General features: G+C 38.1%; 1 protein-coding gene and 1 non-coding gene across 3 annotated transcripts in view; both read left to right on the forward strand.

The window, feature by feature from the left end:
* Nucleotides 1-7,162, forward strand: part of LOC119519197 (calreticulin-like) — a 43,747-nt gene extending 36,585 nt beyond the window's left edge. For both annotated transcript variants that reach the window (XM_037816730.1, XM_037816740.1), the window contains one exon: nt 3,545-7,162. In XM_037816730.1, coding sequence (XP_037672658.1) covers nt 3,545-3,790 — 246 coding nt within the window. In that variant the 3' untranslated portion in view covers nt 3,791-7,162. The remainder of the gene's footprint in view (nt 1-3,544) is intronic.
* An 11,440-nt stretch (nt 7,163-18,602) lies between these two features.
* LOC119528307 lies at nt 18,603-18,709 on the forward strand. Its single transcript, XR_005215619.1, has one exon. It is a non-coding gene; the product is annotated as a U6 spliceosomal RNA (small nuclear RNA).
* The last annotated feature ends 2,238 nt before the right edge of the window (nt 18,710-20,947 follow it).

Consider the following 20,947-nt stretch of genomic DNA (forward strand, 5'->3'; position numbering starts at 1 on the left):
AGTTTCTGCTTTTATGGTGTTTATAGTTAGTTAGGGTAGACCAACAAGAAATATGTGAAGAAGTAAATATACATGAAGATGTGAAATAGTGAGATATACTGTGGAGAACAATAAAGCATGGAGAGAGCTGTGTTCACGATGGTTTTGCTTTTTATACTGGAGTGACCAGGGGAGGACAAACTGAGTAAATAAAATTTAAGAGACTTAAATGAAGTAAGGCAGCAAGCCATGTGGATATCTGGGAAAGAAGAAAACCTTCTAGGTAGAAAGAACAAGTATAAAGGTCCCAAAGTAGAAGTATAACTCACTTGTTTAAGAACAAGTAAAGAGATTGTGGCTGGAACTGAGTGAGAGGAAATGAGAGTATTTGAGGGGGTATAGCTGGGGAGCCATTGGAGGTTTCTAAGTGGAGGAGTGATATGTGCTGTCTCATGGTTTAAAAAATATTACTTTGTAGTACAATTATAAAAATGTGCTCTCATCAATTGTAACAAATGATCCACACTAATGCAAGGTATTGGTTGTGGGGTGGCATATGGGAATCCTGTATTTTATGTATGATTGTTCTGTAAACCCACAACTTCTCTAATAATGGAAAAAATGAAAGAAAAAATATTACTCTGCCAACTGTGCTGCAAAAAGACAGTAGGGGAGCAAGACCAGAAGCAGATGATAGTGCTGGAGATAAAGAGAAGTGCTCAAACTGTGGAGACATTTTGAAGGTAGAATTCATAGGAGCTGTTGGTGGATTAGATGTGGAGAATGCATAAGAGTAAATAAGATGATTCCAAGGCTTTTACCTGAGTGAATAGTAGGAAGGAGTTACTGAGATGGGGAAAATGAAGGAAGGAACAGATTTTGAGGTTGGGTGGCAGAAATCAGAAACATAATTTTAAAATGTTAAGTCTGATGTAATTAACAGAAATCCAAGTGGAAATGTCAGGAAAGCAATTGGTTATGAGATTGGATAAGAGATAAAAATTTGGGAGTCACCACCCTACAGAAAATACTTAAAACCCCATGGAACTAGATGAACTCCCCTAAGGAGTGGGTAGGTATAGAGAAGAGATTCAAGGATAAGCTTGGAGCACCTCAATGTTTAGAGATGAAAGAGATAAAGTGGAACTAGCAAAGAACACTAAGAAAAGTGATCAGCAAGGTAGGTGGAGAACCAAGACAGAGCAGTATTCTATAGGCCAAGTGAAGAACGTATTTTAAGGGGAAAATGAGTCATCAATTGTGTCAAGTGGTCAAGAAAGACTAAGACTGAGAATGGATCACTGAATTCGGTAACATGGAGTTCATTGGTAACCCTGATATGAGCAGTTTCAATGGAGAGAAACAGGCAAGAAAGAACAGAAGAAAAACTGGAGACAGCATGTGTAGACTAGTCTTATGAGGAGTTTTGCTGTAAAGGGGGTGAAGAGAATGAATGGCAGGTGAAGGGGGATGTTGATCAAGATTTTATTTTTTTATGTAGAAGATATCACTGCTGACTTGTATGGTAATAGGGATGATCCAGTAGAGAGAGACAAGCCAATGCAGGAGAGAAAGGGCAGAATTTCTGGAGCAAGTCCTTGAGCAGGTGAGAGTGGATGAGATCTAGTGCATAAGAAGATGGGCTGGCTTCAGAGAGGGGCACAACTAGGTTCATCCGTAATAACTCAGTAAAGAATGAGTGTATGAGAATATATATGCAGGTAGATGTGTAGATGTGATGGTGGAGGTATTTGTCAGGCAGATCCTCTGGGAAGCAGATCCGAAGATAGAGTTAGAAGTGTCAGAGATTTATTGGGGGTAATTCCTGGGAAAGATAAAGGGTATAGGGAGCAGAAATAGGCAGGAAAGCCTGACACCTCTGAAAGGAGAGAGAGAAGGTAGGAGGATTGGATAGGAGGAGTTGCACGCCACAGGACAGCTCTGAGAAAGCCTCACCAACCCAAAAGAGTTCCAGTGCAAAGATTGCCTGTAGAGGAGTCCTGTGTTGGAAATGACCAGGCCCTAGAACCCCTTCCAGGCTCTGTCGTTGACTAGGGGCTGCTTGAGAACAGCATGGCCTGGGCTCAAATGTTGCAATGGATCTCCAGATACTGTCAACTCACTGCACTTCTTCAAGGAAGATCCAAGTGCTGTAACTCTATGGCTGCCACAGAGTATGTGGAAAATTTCTTCTGATTGTGAAATAGGCAGTATGGCCAACAACTTAGAGAGATGTTGGTAAATGTGCACTGGAAGTTGGAAGAAAGAAAAGAAAGTCAGAAGCAGTTATCCAAGCAGGAGAATGAATCAACCACAGAAATACAGTAGGCTCCCCCTAGCTTTAAGGACTCACTTCAGTTTAGTCATCATGAATTTTAAATGAGACTAATCAGTCTGGTTACATGGTTTTCTCTAGCCATTTTCTCTGCTTGGGTGCAGGTGTTGGATTTAACCAGGGTTGAGGGGTTGCCCAACTAAGGAAGGGAAGGGCAAGGGAACTGCGAGTGTTTGCAAGGGAGTGATTATAGCGATAGACAATAGAATCTAAGCTGTGCAAGGAGAAAAGTGAGAACATGAGTTAGTTGAGGAATAATGAAAAGATGATAGGCTCAATGGATTGTAGGTCTGGTGGAATGGAGGAGTTGGTGAAGTTGATGGTCTTTGGCAAGAGGAGTTTTGGTGAAGAATGGAGGGTGGAAGCAGATTGCAGCATGTAGAAGGAGAGGGAAGTAAAAAACTAGACATTAATTGTAGCCAGTGCTTTCCAGGCATAAGAAAATGAAGGCCTGATCGCAGGAAGATTTCTTCCTAATCTCGTGGGAAACACAAAATGAAATGTCAAGCATTTGGTCTTAGCAAATTCTAGAAGGGGCCCAGCCTACTGGGTATGCAGGTCCTTAACCTAGCTTTGTCCCCCAAGACTGGATAAAGCTATTAGGTGGGTTCAAGCCCTAGAGAAGTTTGTACTAAGGGTCCCTTCTTTCAGGACCCTCTGGGGATCAAATTCTAGTACCTGGATGAACATATTAGAGAATACCAAGAAGTCCTGTTGCTGACAATGCAAATTTTTACTGGTCACTGTTCAAAAGTTAATTCAAAGAGCTTCATAAAGATTGTATTACTGTAGTATAGCAGAAAGAGGGCCAGACTCAGAGCCAGGAAATCTGGTTTCTAATCCTAGCTCTACCACTCACTAGCTATATAGCTTTAGGCAAATCATGTAATCAGTCCCTCGGATCCCTCATCTCAACAGTGGGACTAGTAACACTTACCTCATTACACTGCTGTGAGGAATAGAAATAATGTGTGCATAATGTCTAGGGCCGTGCCTTACAGAGCAGTAGGCATTCAATAAATGTCTGCTGAATCTGAGCCAATTTTATTTATGAACAAATTATATGCACACAAACACACACTTCTCTCCATCCCACACACTTTAAAAATATGCATATAAATAAACACCATTCCAGGCATGTTTAAGAGTGGGAAGACATCAGACATTTCTAAAGTGGATTAACTTTGTTTATAACATCTGAAAATGTTTTGAAATTCCATACCCTAACAGGACGTAGAGAAGCAATGGAGAGAACTGTATGAAGAAATGGAAAAAAGAAAACAGGAAGAAGAGGACAAGAAAAAAAAGGAAAAGGAGGAGGAAGAGGAAGATGACATCTGGGGAATTGAAGAAGAGGAAGGTGAAGAGGATCCTGCTGGGGAACCAGGAAATGGCAGGCAGATAAAGGAAGATGATATTGAAAGAACATTTCTGGGTAAAAATCAAGTCAGTGTTGGCCAGAAAGATGAACTGTAACTGGAGAAAAAATGATTATACTAAGAGACTCCTAGAAGGAGAAATATTCATGTGTTTGGCAAAATCTGGGGGAACAAAATTATTTGCCTTATTTTGGAATGAGCTTTGGATTTATTTTTCCACCCCACCTCCTTTATTCTGTGCAACTTGGGAAAGTCACATCACCTCTTGGGGTTTCTATTTCCTTATCAGTGAAAAGCAGTGATAATTCCTATTTTGTGAGGTTGTTTCAGGGATTAAATGAGCTAATGTGTGAAAGTGCCTGATGTATAATATACCATCAACAAGAGGTAGCTATTACTACTAACATTATCATAGTGTTTATGAGATTTATTTCCAGTAAGTAAGCATCTGTATAAACTTGATCCTCACCTTTAATTTATCCTTGAACACCCAGGGATTTTATTTTGCTTAAATTACCTTATTACTTAGTATTTATTGAACAGTGCTGATGGATATACTTGTGGCCTATGATGCTTTTGTCTTGCAGATATGTCAAGCACTTAAAAACAAAAACAGACTTCATCTTAACATAAGGAAAGATACTTTGTGAAAGTTCTTTTTCTTCTCTGCTGTTTTGTGCCCTATGTCATTTTTAAATAACTGTCCTGGTTTTCAGATTAATTGATCTTATGTTTATGTTTGCTGTACCACCTGGTCGCAACATTATAATGACATGCATTCATATAGCTCTGTACAGTTTACAAACTTTCCCATAAATTTGTGGAGCTCCTATGATGTGCTTATTTAATTCTCGAAGCAGCCTTTGTAGAGGATACCATTATTGTCTCCATTTTACAGATGAGAAAACTGCTCAAAGTGGGCAAACCACTTGTTTAGGGTCAAATTCTAGTAAGGAGCAGGGCTGGTATCTGAATTCAAGTGTGTCTGTTTCCAAAACTTATCCTTCTTTTGCATCAAGCTGTTGAATGAGTGAATGAATATCTATTACTATTGAGCTTGGAGAGTAAGCAGCATTCCACATGGAAGAAATACCCTTTTAAGGAAAATAAGTGCAAAGTAATTTTCCTCTTTATAAAAAAATTTCTTTAACAACCTACAAAAAGTAATTGAATGAAATGTGGCAGCCTTTTCATATAAGTAATAAAGCTAGTGCAGTTGTCAGCTGTTCAAGGCCACCCTGGTCAATTCCTTATTCTGTCATTTACCAGCTCTATTACCTTGGGCAGATTACCTAACTTTCCCGTGTTTCATTTTTCCCATTTGTAAAACACAGTTAATAAGAGGACCTACTGCAAAGTCAGCCGTGAGGATGAAATGCTAATTTCTTCCTTCTTTTGTTTTACTAGGAATCCACCAAGAAATAATTCCAGTCTAGTAGGGGCATCATGCCCAGACATGGCTGTCACACAACTCAGGAAATGATAGCACAGGGATACAGATATGGGTCTGGCACATAGTAGGTGCTTAAAAAATATTAGTTGAAAAACCAAACAAAATATATACTATGAGGCACAGATGGGATGGTGGCTAACTCTGCCTGGTGGTTTCATGGAGGACTTCATGAAGAAAGTGACTTTTGAGCCATATCTTGAAGGATGAATAAAATGGAGAAAGGGCTGTGTGGACCAGATTTCAGAGTCAAAGAACAACAGGGCACTGGGGTGAATGGAATTGGGGTAGTGAGGTCAGGGAGGAGCAGTAAGGGCCCCTTCTTTCTTCCTTCTTATAGGCTGATAACTGGTAGAGTCTGAGCCTTACAATAGTTGACATGTTCTGATTTGGGAAACTTACCTTTATACCTGTTTTTGTAATATAAGAGTCATCCCATTATAAAAAGGAGCAATGTATCAGGTGCTGAGTTGGAACATTTCGTCTTGAGGCTTGAGGGCTGGTGTGTGGGGTGAGCTATAATGTTAGAAATGCCAGTCTGATATGAACCCTGTTTACTATCAATGTCTGCTCTGATTGGTCAAGCGCTTGAGCTGCCAATTGTTACATAATTTTAATATTGCTAGATAAGATACTGATTTTCATGCAAAATTTTGAGGGACAAGTAAACAATAAGGATCCATTTTAATATTTTTATACCTGCTGCTTTTACCTTTGTTAAATTTTCTTTTGCCTTTTATTTTGATTCATTGTGCAAATATTATGTCAGAACTTAGAGTAATTTTAAAAAGAAAAAGTGTGTGCATAGTTCCACCCATTCTACACACAGACTTTCAGATTTTTTTTGTTTCCTTCTAGGACTTGTCCTTTGAACACACCATTCTGCCACTGAACCATACTCCTCCAGATTATTTTTTTTAGATTCTGGTTATATTTTTAATTTTCAAAAGTAACGTATTCAGTGTAAAAAATTTGGCATCTACAAATGTATCAAGAGGAAAATAAAAATTACATGAATCCCCAACATTTAGAGACAAGCATGCAATATTTGTTGTTTTTCCTTCCAGTTTTGTGTTCGTTTGTTGATTGGTTGGTTTAACCTTAGGTACAAAGGGTTTAGATAATCATATCCTCAGTACATGGCATTTTATCATCTTTGGTCAGTGACAGTGTCACTTTTGAATTTTATTTGCTTATTTCTTTTTTTCCCTTTTATTTCCTTTCCCTTCCCCGCATAGGCAACTAGGTTCTGTTTAATGTACTCCTTTTCATTTGTACGTGTTTGTATAAATTGTGAATTTTTGTTTTGTGTGAAGGTGTTTTAAATTCATGTTAATGGTATAATGTTTGAATATCTTTTTTTAATATATTTTTCACTCAGCACTTATGTTTTTAGAATGCATTCATGTTGCTGTATATGCATCTAATCCATTGCTTCCAATTGCTGCATAATACTTTATGATGTAGCATCCTCTTATTTATTTGCAAAAGTTCTGCCTATTTAGCTATCTACTCTCCAAGTGATAGACAGCCAGGTTGCCTCCAAGTCTCTGCCACAGTAAATAACATTACAATGAATTTTTTTATGTGCAACCCTTATGTACCTACAGAAATTCTTTGGGATATACCTCAGGACTGGAACTGCAGGGTCAGATTGATCCCCACAATGGCTGTACAGTCATGTACTAGCAAAGTATGAGGTTTCCAGCATCTCCATGGCCCCACCAGCTGTTGGCACTATCAAGCATTCTAATTTTTCTGTTTAATAGATGTAAAGGGATAGCACATTGCAATTTTATTTTGCATTTCTCTGATGTTTTCAAGCATCTCTTTGTATGTCTTCTGATTTTTGAATTTCCTTTCTGTTCATATATTTTGCTTATTTTTTTCTAGAAGTCGTACTTCTCTTATTTATTTGCAAGAGTTCTGCCTTTAGGTTGTGATGGTTTGGAGCTGTATGTATTTCAGAAAAACATATTCTTAAACAATCCATTCCTATAGGTGTGAACCCATTGTTAGTAGGACCTTTGGATAAGGTTACTTCAGTTAAGATATGGCCCAGGATGGGTCTTAATCTTATTACTGGAGTCCTTTATAAGTAGAATGAAACTCAGACAGACAGAAAAAGCCACCAAGGAAGCAGCCAGAAGCTGAACATCAATGGAACCCAGAGGAGAAGGAGAGACCAGGATTCGAAGCCATGTGCCTTGCCATTTGGCAAGCTAAGGACCAAGGATCACTGGCAGCCAGATCCAGAATACAAGTCTTCTAGAAGAAAGCATTGCCTTGATGATGCTTTGATTTGGAATTTCTTTTAGCCTCAAAACTGTGAGCTAATAAATCCCCATTGTCTAACCCATCCCTTTGCATGGTATTTGCTTGAGCAGTCAAAGAAACTATAACATTCTCCCATCTAGTCACTTTGTCCATAGTGTCCTTTGTTGAACAGAAGTCCTTAATTTTGATGTAATTATATTCATCAATTTTTTATCTTATAATTTGTGCTTTTGAAGTTTTGTCTTTCCTTTACCCTCAGTAACAAACGATGACTTTCTATTAACTTTACACTTTTACTTTCACTTTTATTATGCCTTTAATTCTTCTAGAGTCTACTCTTGGATAGGGTGTAAAACTGTTACAATATGGTAATTACATGATTCAGTCCTTCAGTATCTCTGCTTATTTTCTGTCTTCTCGATAAATCAGTTTCTGAGACAGAGATAGTAAAATCTTCATCTGCAATTATGCATCTGTTTCTCCCTGCAGTTCTGTATATTTTATCATTGTATCATTAGATACATCTATGTGTTTTGCCAGTTGCATTGATTTGTTTGCATATTGTTTCTTTTATGAATATATGACTTTGTCTCTTGTTATCTTTTGAAACAAAAACTCCTCTTTGGCAGATATTAAGATTTCAATGTCGTTCATACTTGCCTGTTACATCTTTTTTACTTTGTTTATTTGTAATATTCTAACTCTTTAAGTTTTAAGTGTATCTCTTATAGACAATTTATTATTGGATGTAATTTTTAAAATCCAGTTGATGTTTGATCTCCAAAGAGAACAAATACAGGGTTTCATTGCCAAAAGAGGGAGGAATAGGGTCTGGGGTACCATTAAACAATATATAACCATTTTTCTTTTATATTAAATAAACTTTCTTGAACCTCAGTTTCTTCATCTGTGAAATGGAAATGATAGCACTTACCTCAAAGTGGAGATAATGAAGAGGAAATTAGTTAGCAGATGTCGGTGTCCCTTGTGAATCATAAAGTGCTGTGCAAAGATTAGTTACTATTCTTGCTCTTGTATTCATCATGTGCTATTACAGTCATTTGTTTAGATATTGGTTTTTATCTGTACTGTTGCAAGGGAAGTACCTTCCTAGATAGCATTCTCCCTAAATTATGCTGATGTCTGTAGAATTGATTTTCCTTCCTTGAGAATAATGAATGGAAAATATATCACGATCACATTTGACCCAGGAGACGTTTTCCATCCAAAGAATCTCAAGGTAGAGTAACTTAGTAGCTTAGCTGGTAAGGTTACTAGCATAGCCCTACTACACAGCTAAAAGCTTGGTGCAATGGTGCCAAACTGGACTCCAAATCCTTCTCTACCTTGAATTAGATGTTTGACCCTAGCTAGGTCTCTTAAACTCTCTGAGTCTCTGATTCTCCTGTAAAATAGAGGTCATGGTAAGACTAGTATTAGGGTTGTGGTAGCAGTAAATAAGATTAAATGTAAAATGTCCTTGTCTTGGAGAAAATCCTAAGCATGTCAGACACAAAGTCAAATCTTTTTATCCAGCACTTTCCAGTTTCCATTTTGCTACATTGTGGCTATGTTGAGTGCAGGTTCTTTCTCATCTGTGAAGCACATTGCATTGCTCTGTCTCCTTGGAGACTGTCTGCTGTCCCCCTTAAGGCCCTATATCACAGAATTTGGACCAGGAATACTTGCCAGCAGGATAGAGTCTCAGAAGAGAGATCCTGTTCCTTATAGGCAACTAGTACTGATAATTTGGCTTCTTTCACATATAAAGGATTTAGATTAAGACTAAACTGAAAGATAGTGGGTACCTGCTATGTTTACTGGAATACATTGTTCTACCCTATGATTGCTAGTAAGCCTATAATAACCTCATGCTTTAGGCACTGATATCTCCATTTTACTAATAAGAAAATGGAAGCTTATGTTAATCAAGTAAGTTGACCAAGATGACGAAACTGGTAAGGAAAAAGGAGACAGTCTAGTGTAATATGAGAAGGGTGTGCTTAGGAGTCAGACAGACCTAAATTAGTAACTCGGCACTGCCATTTACTACATCTTGGACTTTGGTCCAGTGACCTAATTTCTTAAATCTCAGTTTCCTCATTTGTAAAGTGGGGATTAAAATTAATCTTGCATGACTGTTATGAGGTTGAATAGTAAAGAAGAGTGCCTGGCACATGGTAGGTGCTCAATAAATACTTAGGTACTTGATAAGTGTACTGGGAGCCCAGAGTCCATGGAGCCCACGTACTATGCAGCCCTTGTGGGAAACATCAACCATAATCAAACTCCTTTAGAACTTTCCACTGGACATGCACATGGTTGGCCTTACAAATCCCTGGGGCTGTGACTCAAAATGACAAGTCCAGAAAGGAAATGAGGCAGCAAGATACAGTGAAAGGAGCCCAGGAATGGGAGTTTAGATACCTTGGATCAAGTACTGGCTCTTATTTGGAGTGTCTGGGACCACGTTACCTCCCTGAGCCTCAGCTTCCATTTTTGTAAAATTGAGTGAGATATTCCTTATCTCACTGGGTTGCTGGAGATACAAATGTGGGGATGGATGTCAGTGTTCTTTTTACAGGTTTAGAAATGCTGTGTAAATGGGAGAGGTCTCAATTTGTATTTACTATTCTCCCCAGAGGAGGAATAAACAGTACTCAATGGTAATCTGAGGCCTTTCTCCTAAAGAGCAATTGTCTCCAAGTGGGGGAACCCAGCCCTAATGTGAGACCTGATGAACTGTTTGCTGTGCTCAAATACCAATCACCGTGCCTGCTAAATCCTCAGCCCTGCTGAAAGGCAGCACTGTGCAGATCACCTCCACCCACACCCTGCCCCAACACAGCTGTTTGGAACAGAAGTCAGACTCTGACCCAAAGGCAAGCAACCCATGGGCTTGCCAATGATGTAGCGATGTGGCCTTGCCTCCCCAAAATGAGTTGGACAAATCATGTTGGGAAACATCAGGTGACAGAGATGGTTAACAGCAAGAAATACGTCTAAAAGGATGTAAAGAGAGGCCATGAGATTGAGTAGGGATATGTACAGGAGGAGACAGAGTCTGGGCTGTGACAGACCAAACTTATGAGGAAACAGAAATTATAAGTAAATGGGAGTTATGAAGTAGAAAAAGATATATGCTCATTCAACAGTTAATTCTGGAGTTCCTCCTATGAACTGTGAATATACAAAGGTGGCTAAGACACAGACTCTGTCTTTATAGCATTTTAATTTTAGTGAGAAGAGAGACAAAACAAGTAAACAAACAAATAAATAATTACAAACTGGTTCAAGGGCTAGGAGAAAACAAATATGAGGCTGAGATAGAACATAAGAAGGGATGTACTTAAGAAATAGCATAATAAGGGAAGGTCTCTCTTAATAGATAACAATTAAAATGAGACCTGAAGAATGAGAAGGCACCAGCCATGTGAAGATCAAGAGTATTTGATGTGGAGGATGCATAACTACCTTTGGCTCTCAGGAAACACCTTATCAGGTTCAAGGAGTGGGGATGGAGAGGGTGGAGTGGGGAGGCAGGCACGTGGCTGGAGCAAATTGAAGGGAAACCTCATGAGATAGTTGGGGAGGGTGTATTAATTTCCTAGGGCACCATAAACTGGTGCCTTACAAACAAGAGAAATTTATTCTCTCATGGTTCTTGGAGGCTAAAGTCCAAGAGGGGAGATTCATTCCTTTCCACTTCCAGCTTCTGAAGTATGCTGGTAATCCTTGTCATTCCTTGGCTTGCAGCTGTATCACTCCAATCTCTATCTCTGTCATCATGTGGCATTCTCCTTCTGTGTGTCTCTATGTCCTTGTGACTTCACATGGCCTTCTTACAAGGACACCAATCATTGGATTTAGGGCCCAATCTAATCCAGCAGGAACTCATGTTAACTTGATTACATCTGCAAAGACCCTATTCCAAATAGTACCAGGGATTAGACTTGAACATATCCTTGGGGGAAATACAATTCACTCACAACAGGGGGATAGGCAGAAGGTACACCACACAGAACACTGCAGGGCTTGATAAGTTGAGATTTTAGTCTCAATGTAATGAGAAGCCATCAAAATGTTTAGTTGGGTAGTGACACAATCCAGTATCATGGATAGATAAGCTTGCATCCTGAGAGTCATTCTGGGTCCAAATCTAAGTTCTACCAATTTACCAGCAGTATGATTAAATTGCTTAATCTCTCTGTGCCCCTGTTTCCTTTAACTAATAAAATTGGGATAGAATTAGATTTTATCTCATGGAGTTATTGTGAAGATTAGATACACATAAGTGTTTAAAGGAGTTTCTGGCAGTTCAACAAACACCCAATAAACGTAAGTATATATTATTTAGTTTTTTAAATCACTGTGGTTACTGTATGCAGAATGAAAGTGGATGAAGCAGAGAAGGTAAAGAATGGATGAAAGGAAGCAGAGAAGATGAAGAATGAGTGAATGGAGGCCATTTATGAGGCTGTTAAATAGTCTGGGTGAGAGATGATGATAGATGTGAGTGAAGTGGTGGTGTGGAGACAGAGACAAGTGGACTAATTTGACATATATTTGGAAGCAAAATTTTCATATTTTTCAGACAGCTTGGACATTGTGGGTGAGGAAAACAGGAATTAAGAATAACTTCTAGGGAAAGGTGGGGCAAAATGGGGGCATAGGGAGGTGTGGAATTTAGTTCGTCCTCCAGGGTAGCTACTAAATAGCCAAGAACTGTCTGGAACAACTGTTTGGGGGACTTTTGTGAACGGACACACATTGTACACAGTCTGGAATGGGTGGAAGGGCCTAAGTCACAGTTCAGAAATGTAAGTAAGTCTCCCAAGCTTGGAAGCTAGTGCCCTCCCCCACTGGCACTGCAGGCTGTTTTGGGAGTCACTTCCCTTGGGGAAAAGAAGCCGTCTCTACTAGGAGTAAGGGAAGAAGAGCTCAAGCAGCTTAATTGTTGATTTAATTAACAGATTCAGAACTGCTGAATACGAAACTCCTGATACAGAACAAAACTCCCCAGCAAGTGTGAAAGGAACCCAGAGGTAGTGCCTCCACAGACAGGAGGCAGAGCTGATGGGAAAAAAAAAAAAGAGAGAATAGAAGTTTTTGGAGTTGGATAGCTCAGATTACTGGAAAATGGCTGTGCCCCAAGAAAAGGGGCATATAGAACCAGGTACCAACTCCCGCTCTTAACTGGTTGAAACTGGGGGGCTGGAGACTCAGTCTGAAAAGGATTTTTTTTTTTTTACTTTTTAGCATAAAGAAAGCAGCAGGCTTTTTCAGTTGTCACCACTGCCCCAGGCAAGGGTGGAGCTAATGTATGTCTGAGAGACAAAGTAACTAGTCAGGTGAAGGAGATAATTCCCTGAAGGGCTTGTTTCTCCAAGAAAGGGGGTGGGACAGGGCCCAGCCCAAGTGGTGGCTCATCTTAGAGAATTCAGACCCCAGGGGCTGGAAAATAGAAACAGTTTAAGCAAGCCCTCTACCTCAGCCTCTGACTCAACCACACCCCTGGCAGAAGCAGGGTCTGCAGAGAATTAAAGGCACCATATCACTTTACAATGGAGGGGAGCTGGAGGCTGACAAGTGCCACCTGCTGGCAAGGATAGGAAAAGCACAGAATCAAAAGGTTTCACAGGAAAGACTGGCACCCTATAGGGTCTTCTCCCCAGGGAAACTTGATACTGATTATACCCTCTTCATGAAGTCCGAGCCTGTCTGTTTGGGAAATCTGACTTGGGTGGGATAGATCCTATCTGGGAGACCCTCCTCAAAAAAAAACAAAAAACAAAAAACAAAAAAACTTCCATAAAGGCAGGGCAAGAACCAGAAAACAAGGGCTGAGAAATTTTAATCCGTTAAACAAAAGCTATGCTAGATGTCTGGAATAAGTTGAACTGAATGTCAAAGAACAGATAGAGAACAAAGACAACACCAACAAGAAAATCCTAGGTAAAAGAAAACAACCACAAGAAAACTAATCAAGGGAATCAGATGCCTAGACACTAGCAAATGAACATGACCCATACTAGGAAGCACAAAGATATGGCCCAGTCAAAGGAAAAAACTAACACCTCAATTGAGATACAGGAGTTGAGACAACTAATTAAAGATGTTCAACAAGGCTTCTAATCAATTCAACTGGTTGAGTGGAAAACATGGCCAATGAGATGAAGTCTATAAAGAAGACATGGGGTGTCCATACAGAAGAACTTGAAAGCTTGAAAAAAAAAATGGCAGAACTTATGGGAATGAAAGGCACAATAGAAGAGATGAAAAACACAATGGAACATGTTGGAAGCAATGTAGTTATTTTAGGTTATTTGTTTTTCTTATTCCTTTGTTTTGGTTTTGTTTGAAATGTTTTTTTATTGTTTGTTTCTTAATTTTTTGATAAATAAATTTTAAAAAAAGCAATGGAAACTTGTAACAGCAGATTTGAAGAGGCAGAAGAAAGGATTAGTGAACTAGAATACAGCACAACTGAAATCCTACACACAAAAGAACAGATAGGGAAAAGAAAGGGAAAATATGAGCAGGGTCTCAGGGAACTGAATGACAACATGAAGTGCATGAATATACATCTATGGGTGTTCCAGAAGAAGAGAGGAAAAATGAGGAGAAAGAAAAATGGAGGAAATATCACTGAAAATTTCCTAACTCTTATGAAAGACATAAAATTACAGCTCCAAGAAGCCACAGCACCCCAAACAGAATAGACCCTGTGATGGTTAGGTTCATGCACCAACTTGGCCAGGTGATGGTGTCCAGATGTCTGATCAAGCAGCACTGGTCTAACATTACTGCAGGAAATTTATGGCTGGTTAATAACCAGAAGACTGGATTATTAAATCAATCAATCAATTGACTGCACCTGTGACTGATTACATCAACAAAGGGCATGCATTCAGCAATGAGAGAACTCAATCAGCTGGATTTAATCCAATCAGTTGAATATTTTTAAGGGAGAAAGAGAGAGGACTTTCACTTTTTTTTTTTTTTTTTTTGGCTAGCCAGCATCTCCTGAGGAGTTCATCAAACACCTTCATCAGCATTGCCAGTTTACTGCCTGCCCTATGGAGTTTGGACTTGTGCATACTGCCCTATGGAATTTGGACTCATGCATCCCCACAGTTGCATGAGACACTTTTGTAAAATCTTATCTTTACAGATATCTCTTGTTGGTTCTGTTTCCCTAGAGAACTGTAACTAATACAGATCTGAATCGACCTACACTAAGACAGTTATTGGACTGTCAAATGTCAAAGACAAAGAGAGAATTCTCAAGGCAATAAGAGAAAAGCAATCCATCACATACAAGGGAAGCTTGATAAGACTATGTGTGGCTTTCTCAACAGAAACCATGGAGGCAAGAACGCGGTGGTATGATGTATTTAAGATACTGAAAGAGAAAAACAGCCAACCAAGAATTCTATATCCAGCAAAACTGTCCTTCAAAAATGAGGGAGAGTTTAAAATATTTTCAAACAGACACTGAGAGAGTTTGCGAATGCAACAGACAGATAGGAAAAGACAGGAAAGAGAGGTTTGGAGAAGAGTGTAGAAATGGAGATTATCAGTAAGGGTAAAAAAGAGAGAAAAAAAAAAATAGAGATATGACTATAAAATCCAAAAGACAAAATGATAGGAATAAAGGTCATGCCTTTAAAAGGTTAAGAATACAGATTGTCAGGGTGACAGAAAGAGGGTGGAGATTGGGCATTTGATGCTGAAGGAGTACAGACTGTTCAATAGGATTGATTGTGAAGATCCAGAATTAGATAGCACAATATTATCTCATGGCAGCACAATACTGCAAATATAATGAACAAAGTTGAGTATTGGTATACTAGAAAGAGGAAGGCTAGGGGCATGTATGACACCAAAAGCACAGATAGAAGATAAAAACTAAGACTGTATAACTTAGCAAAACCTAGAGTGGACAATAATGGTGATTAAATATATAAACATAAGAAAGTTTTTACATGAGGGTGAACGAATGAATGTCACCATTGCAAGGTGTTGAAAATGGGATGGTATATGGAAAAAATACAATCAATGCAAACTAGGGTATATAGTTAATGGTAATTGTAATATTCTTCCATTAATTGTAACAAAGGCAATATAACAAAGCTAAATATCAATAAGAGTGGGACATAGGGGAGGGGTATGGGATTCTTGGTGGTGTTGTTGCTGTTCCTTTTTATTTTATTTATTTTTTATTCTTCATTTTTTTCTTTCCTCTTCTTTCTTTATGGAAGAAATGGAAATGTCTTCATATAGATTGTGGTGGTGAATGCATAACTATGTGATTATACCAGGAACCATTGATTGTTTAGTTAGGAGGGAATGGATGGTGTGTGAATAAAACTGTTTAAAAAATAAACAGAAAGATACAAGTGCTGGAGAAGATGTGGAGAGAGAGATCTACCTATTCACTGTTGGTAGGGAAGTAGAATGGTGCAGCCCCTCTGGAGGGCAGTGTGATGGTTCCACAGGAGGCTGGGTGTAGGGCTGCCATAGGATCCTGCAACCCCGTTATGTGGTGTACACTTGGAAGAACTGAAAGCAGGGATACAAATAGACAATTGCACACTGGTGTTTATGGCAGCATTATTCATGATTTGCAATGGATGGTGGTGGCATAAGGGTACATTGATGAATAAACAGAGGGGCAAACTGTGGTATATACCTCCAACAGAATATTGAGCAGCTGCAAGAAGGACTGAAGTCATGAGGCATGCAACTAGGTGAATAAATCTTAAGGACATTATGTTGAGTGAAATAAGCCAAAAAACAAAGGGACAAATATTGTAAGGCCTCACTAATATAAACTAACTATGGTGAGCAGACACTGAGGGTTGAATTTGAGAGCATGGGTTATCTGGGGATGGAATGGGGACAGAGATTGGGCAATTGATGTTTGAGGAGTGTAGAATGTTCAGTGAGGCTTATTGTAGGGGTTCCTGGATTGTGGGTTCTTGCAGCAGTCACACCTATTCCTGAATTTTAGCTGTTATTTCTAGGTTCTAAGATGCTGAGTTCTTTGTGTGTAACCTGGTAGCTCCCTAGAAATTTGGGTGTCTGTGTGACTCCTGAGACTTGGAGTTGGAGTTCTGCAGCTCTGAAGGACAGCATTACTCCACACAGCAACTATTAAAGAAGTTGAAAAAGAAATCAGACTAAAATTAGAGACATGAATGAAATGGATTTGGTTAGGACTAAGATAAATTAGAATACAGGGTAAAGGATGATATTGACTGTAGTTTAAAACTCCAACTACTGTGTGAGACCAAATTAAGAGAGGTTTATTTGGTACAAAATTTATATTTTCTGTAGTACACTATCTAATTTAATCTGTCTGATCAGTTTATTTAAATGATGTAATTACATGGAACCTAGAATAGGAAATGAGTTCTTGTTATTCTGTATAGGCTAATGGTATACTCCAATACATCCCAGAATATTTTGGGCAGAAATTTAAAAAGTATTTGCAAAGTCCCCTTGAGGGACTGTGGGAAAATGTGGAAGTATTAAACTTCCCCTTCTGGGGAATTCCTGCTATTCTCTTAAGCAATAAGAGCTCCCAATTTAATAAGCAAAGCCCTCAATCTAGAGCTTTGCCCTTACTAAACTTATCTCTCCAATGGCAAAGCTGAGCCTACTTATAACTATGCCTAAGAGTCACCCCCAGAGACTTTAGTTGCTCAGATGTGGCCTGAGCCAACTCTACAAATAAACTCATTAGCCTCCCTCCTACATGGGACATGACTCCCGGGGGTGTAAGCCTCCCTGGCAACCTGGGACATGACTCCCAGGAATGAGCATCATGGAATGGTGAGTGCCTTCTTGACCAAAAGGGGGAAAATAAATGAAACAAAATAAAGTTTCAGTGGCTAAGAGATTTCAAATAGAGTTGAGAGTTCATTCTGGAGGTTATTCTTATGCATTTTATAGATATTCCTTTAATTTTCTAGTGTATTAGAATAACTAGAAGGAAATATCTGAAACTGTTGAACTGTAATGCAGTAGCCTTGATTCTTGGTGATGGTTGTGTAACTACATAGCTTTTACTGTGTGACCATATGATTGTGAAAACCTGGTGACTGACACTCCCTTTATCCAGTGTGTGGGTAGATGAGTAATAAATAAATAACCACAAAGAATATATAAATAATAGGGGTACAAGGGGTATGGGATGTTTTGGGTGTTCTTTCTCATTTTTATTTTTATTTTTATTATTTTTGGAGTAATGAAATATTCTAAAATTGATTGTGGCGATGAATGTACAACTATATGATGATGCTGTGAGCCACTGATTGTATACTTTGGATGGATAGGATATCTCAATAAAATTGCATTAAAAAAAAAACAAATCAGTGTAGAATGAGAAATGATGGTGGCAAGATCACTCTGGATCTAAGGTTTGAGAAATTTTGCAGTACCCAATAGGTGCACACATCCTCTTACAGTTCTTTAAAAAAATATATATTAAAATATTCTTCTTTTAATGCAAGTGTATGGTTTTCAAATAGCTGCTAAGCTATTAGAACATAAGTACATATTGAGTTGGGTTTTTTTTTGTTGTTGTTGTTGTTAAAGGAAAAAAAGAATGACTTCTAGGTTTTTAGCTGGAGCAACCAGGTATATGGAAATGACATTTACTGAGAGGGAGGAGCCTGGGGGAAGCAGGATTGGCAGGGAAATAAGTTTTATTCTAGACATGTGAAACTTGAGATGTCTGTGTGACATCTAAGTGGATGTCAATTAGGCAGTTTGTTATCTGTTTGGAGACAAGAAAATAGATCTGGTAAGAAGATATGAATTTGGAATTCATTTGCATAATCAGAATTTGAAAACGTAGATATAGTTGGGCTCATCTAGGAAAAGAGCATACAGGGAGAACACAGGGAGCAGAGTCCTGAGGAGCACCAAATTTTAGAGTAGTTGACAATAAGGAGAATGGGGAGAGGCCTGTGAGAAGAAAGTAAAACCAAAAGAGTGTGGTGTCACAAAAATCAAAAGAGGAGAGTGTTTCAAGAAAGTTGGAGAGGACAGCTGAGTCCAAAGTTGCAGAGAGATCAAATAAGATAAGGATAGAAAAATGTTTGTCACTGATGACCTTGACAAGTGGGGTGCCTAAGCAAGAATCGAATAGATTGAAGAATGAATTGGAGATGTGCTTGCTTTGACAGCACATGTACTACAACTGGAACAATACAGAGAAAATTGATATGGCTTCTACAAAAAGATGACATGCAAATTTTTGAAGTGTTCTATATACTTTTTTATAATTTTGACTTTGGGGAAAATGTTAACTTTTACACATTCAAAAAAAAAGTTAAATCAACAATTTAGACAACCCTTTTTAGATTCTAAAGAATTGGGGTAGCTGGTGGTAGATACCTGAAACTATCAAACTACAACCCAGAACCCACGAATCTCGAAGACAATTGTATAAAAATGTAGCTTATGAGGGGTGACAATGGGATTGAGAAAACCATAAGGACCACACTCCCCTTTGTCTAGTTTATGGATGGATGAGTAGAAAAATAGGGGAAGGAAACAAACAAACAAACAGACAAAGGTACCCAGTGTTCTTTTTTACTTCAATTGCTCTTTTTTACTTTAATTATTATTCTTGTTATTTTTGTGTGTGTGCTAATGAAGGTGTCAGGGATTGATTTAGGTGATGAATGTACAACTACGTAATGGTACTGTGAACAATCAAATGTACGATTTGTTTTGTATGACTGCATGGTATGTGAATATATCTCAATAAAATGAAGATTAAAAAAAAGCTGAAAAAAAATAAATAAAAAAAATAAAATACAAAAAAAAATCAACAAGAATGGAAAGGGATATTAAAATTGAATATAAACAGAAATGCATAGGCCTAATTATATTTAAATAAGTAATTTAATCATCCAGAAGAAAAAAAAAATCTAATCCAAGGAACTTTTACAAAAAATAATTTATTTTTAGCTGTGGTAAAATATACATAACATTAAAAAATCATTTTAACCATTTTAAGTGGACAATTCTTTGACATTAAATATATTGACAATCCTGTGTAATGTTCATCCCTATTGCCAGACTATTTTTATCATCCCAAACTAAAACTCATACTCATTTAGCAATAAGTCTCCATTCTCCACTCTCCATTCCCCCACCCCTGGTAACTACTATTACGCTTTCTGTTTCTACGAATTTGTTTATTCTAAGTATTTCACATAAAAGAAATCATACAATATTTGTCCTTTTCTGTCTGGCTTAGTTCGCTCAACATGATGTCTTCAAGGTTCACCCAAGCCAAGTAACTTGAACACAGTACTCCAGCTTTATACCCATAGTCGAAAACAACAACCACAACAAAACAACTGCAATCAAATCTTGAACCCTGTTTAGTAGGTTGATTTTGGTAATGGAATAGATGTAGCAATTCTGAAGCTATTTTTGTTTCTCATAACATTGAGCAAACGAATACACTGATATTTTGGGGAGCCAGAGTTCTCATTGTGGGAGAAGGTAGATCCAAAGAGGAATGGGAGACAGAACCCCGTGGCACTGAATTAGAATTAGAAGTACCAGTTACAAACTCACAATTAAAAATAATAGAACTATATAGAGTTGTCAATTTTTCCCTCACTTCTGTTCACTAAAAAGTTCTAGAAGCAATTATACCCCACTAGCAATGAGCATACCTGGTGCTAATACCTTGGTTTCCAAATAGTCTTCCCCATTAAAGGAATTGGAATGCTTTGGAGAGATGTCTGATTCCATGGGTGGGCAGAGAAAGTATACAATGGTCCTGGAACATATACCAGAAAACAAGGAAGTGATTAGAAAAAAAGATGGGGATATCAGAAGGATATAGGATCCAGCTTGAAGGGGTTTTCATTGACCAAATTTGGGAAAAGTTGAACATTAAAATGAATAATGACAGTAATGTATTATAACCCATTAAATAAAATAAGAATCCACGAGTCTATACTGATGTTAAGTAATTAAATAAATAAATATAAATGCTGCTTACAGTAAAATGCCAGCTAAAAAATGTGGAAGAAATAATAGGGTTAGAAAATCATCATTTTACAACCATCACAGTAATAATTGATTCAGGCAAGAATAATTAACGTATGTTGAAACCACTGAGCCAAAGTTTGAAAAGGAAAAGGATAATTTCAGTATTACATATGAAAAAATGCTAACTTTACAGTGATGAAACTGGCAGATAACCACCTTAACCAATTGAGCAAAGTGAACACCACCAATAATGAAACAAAGTAACATTATGTTTCTCCTCATATGATGATGCACTGAGAAGGACACAACATCATATACACAGTATTCCTGTTTACCCCTCCAAAAATAAGAATAATATAAACCTTATCATGAGAAAACATCAGACAAATGCAAAATTGAGGGGAATTCTACAAAACACATTTGCTGTAGTCTTCAAAAATGTGAATATCATGAATAACAGTGGAAGACTGGGGAACTATTTCAGATTAAAGGAATTCA

The sequence above is a fragment of the Choloepus didactylus genome, chromosome 2 (genome assembly GCF_015220235.1).
Source record: "Choloepus didactylus isolate mChoDid1 chromosome 2, mChoDid1.pri, whole genome shotgun sequence".
In the NCBI taxonomy this organism is placed as follows: Eukaryota; Metazoa; Chordata; class Mammalia; order Pilosa; family Megalonychidae; genus Choloepus; species Choloepus didactylus.